The sequence below is a fragment of the Microtus ochrogaster genome, chromosome 8 (genome assembly GCF_000317375.1).
Source record: "Microtus ochrogaster isolate Prairie Vole_2 chromosome 8, MicOch1.0, whole genome shotgun sequence".
NCBI classification, from domain to species: Eukaryota; Metazoa; Chordata; class Mammalia; order Rodentia; family Cricetidae; genus Microtus; species Microtus ochrogaster.
The window spans coordinates 74,723,826-74,726,343 of NC_022015.1; the positions used below are offsets into that span (position 1 = coordinate 74,723,826).

Below are 2,518 nucleotides of genomic sequence, written 5' to 3' on the forward strand. Positions count from 1 at the left end.
AGCTGGTCTTGAACTCACAGAGATCCGCCTGCCTCTGCCTCCCGAGTGCTGGGATTAAAGGCGTGCGCCACCACCGCCCGGCTGGATTCAGTATTTCTTAGGTAGGGCCAGGAATATGTTTTTTATTCCATTTTGTGAGACAGGGTTTCCCTGTGTAGCCTAAGCTGGGACTGAACTTAAAGCCTGCTCTATAGGCATGCCCCGCCACGCCCTACTGGGAATGTGCAGTTTCCGTGAAACTCTGTTTGTTTGCTCTCAGACTGACTGGAGTGTACTGACCTAAGTAAGTCTCATAAGATAGGATTTCAGAGGGTGACAGAAGACAAGGGTACAGCAACGATAGGAGTGAGAATAAGGACATGTGTCCTGCAGGTGACCATACATTAAAATCCTCTCTCCCTAGCTAGATGATTATGCACAGCCGTGGTTCTGTGTGGCCTGCACTCTGGCTTGTCTGGCTGAGGTCTCCCCTTCCATTCCCAAAGAGGAAATGGGCACATCGCTGTTCCTCTTCTTCACTGCACACGCTAGGCTGATCATGCTTTGTCTTCTTCCCCACCTGCCTCCTTCCAACCCTGGGCCAGATGCTTCGCTGCTCCAGGAGCTGCTTCGCTGCTTCCAGCTGGAGCAGGGAATGCCGCGGCTCTCCTCTCCTGCAGCTGCATGGTTGGGGGAGGGGCAGACTGCAGCACTCTGCTCACATTTCCTGCTGGAGGCCTTGTGAAGGGCAGCAAGACAGCCCAGTGCGGGGAGGAGTGTACAAACAAAGAGACCGGAGCTCAGTGACCCACAGGCGGTCAGCAATCCCATCAGCTCCTGGAAGAGGCTGGCTTACGCTTTTTGTCGACTCTGCTCCATAGCCATGTGAGATGTAAAACAAGAGCAAGAAACTCTCACCTAGAACTCAGCACCCTAGCAGCCTCTCATTCTGAAGACAGTCGTGAAATAAAAAGTTTTTAATAAACAATTGAATTAAGCTGCTGATGAGACAAACATCTACCTCTAAACCACATATTGAGAAGTTGGCCCCCCTGATACCCTCAGCCCAACATTCTTAACATGATTGTCAAAAGAAACGATTCCTTTTTGGGGTTTCAAGCCTGTAGAAGGATGGAGATGGGAGACCACTAGAGTCAGGCATTGTCAAGAATGCCTAGCGCCCATCAGAGCACTTTTCAGGACAAAGACAAGCAATAAACTGCAACATCAAGACAGACACTGCTCTCTGGAACTGTTAGGGTAGGAATAAACACCCCAAATATATCTGAAAGATAACAGACATGAAATCACAGAAAAATAACATCATTTCACAACACTTGATTGCTGAGAAAGACTATGTTAGTTTCATGTCCAAATAATAAGTGGTATTTGCCACTGTAAAATGGTTTTATATAAATTATCATGTTGAGGGTTGTTTGAAAGATAGCTCAGCAGGTGAAGACTTAGCACCAAGCCTGAGTTGGTACCCAGACTCCACATTCCTCCCTAGGACCTACCTAGCAGGAAGACAGAACCAACTTCTACAAGTTGTCCTCTCGTTCCACACACACACCCACACACCAAGACCAAGAGCAGTGTTTTCAGCAGTTCTCTGACCACTCCTGAAGAAATGGATTCAGTATTTCTTAGGTAGGGCCAGGAATATGTTTTTTATTCCATTTTGTGAGGAAGGGTTTCCCTGTGTAGTCTAAGCTAGGATTGAACTTAAAGCCTGCTCTATAGGCATGCCCCGCCACGCCCTGCTAGGAATGTGTAGTTTCCATGAAACTTTATATTGTTTGTTGTTTGTTCTCAGACTCACCGTGGAGTGTACTGACCTAAACCTAAACAAATCAATCAATAAATAAATGTACAAAAATTAAAAATTGTCATTTTTTAAACAGCTGGTGCTTTGAGAAATGTACAACTATCTACCCAACATTAAATTTCTAGCATATATAGGACTAGTGGTTAGAGTGTGTACTGCTCCTTTGGAGGACCTGGAGTCAGTTCCTAGCACCTACGTCAGGTGGCTCACAACTGCTTGTAACTATTGCTCCAGAGTATCTCTTAACCTCTGTGGGTACCTATACTCACATTCACTGACATGCAAACACATACACACAAATGTACACAGTCAAGGAGGGATTTATGAACTCATGTGTCCCTTGGTAAAGTTCCCAACTGTCAACATGCATCTAAATTTCCCAAGGACCTTTAAAGGGAAAAAATGCAAGTGCTGAGCCCCTACCCCAGAGCAGACAAAACCGAATCTAGGCTGGACACAGATTGCTGTGTACGTATTCTATCAGTTCCTTACATGATTTTAACATGTAGTCAGGGTTGAGATCCTGCCTTGTAGAAATGTCAATGAATTTTTGCTACTTTGGTCTAAATATTTTGGATATGTTCTTTCCAGGATAGCATTGGGCAGCTGGAGAACGACCTAAGAAACACCAAGAGTGAGATGGCTCGCCACCTTCGGGAATACCAGGATTTGCTCAATGTCAAAATGGCCCTTGACATTGAGATAGCGGCT

At 45.8% G+C, this 2,518-nt stretch overlaps 1 protein-coding gene across 1 annotated transcript in view; it reads left to right on the forward strand.

The window, feature by feature from the left end:
* Ina (internexin neuronal intermediate filament protein alpha) overlaps positions 1–2,518 on the forward strand; it is an 11,030-nt gene that overhangs the window by 4,197 nt on the left and 4,315 nt on the right. Inside the window, exon 2 of the mRNA XM_005352423.3 lies at positions 2,399–2,516. Coding sequence (XP_005352480.1) covers positions 2,399–2,516 — 118 coding nt within the window. The remainder of the gene's footprint in view (positions 1–2,398; positions 2,517–2,518) is intronic.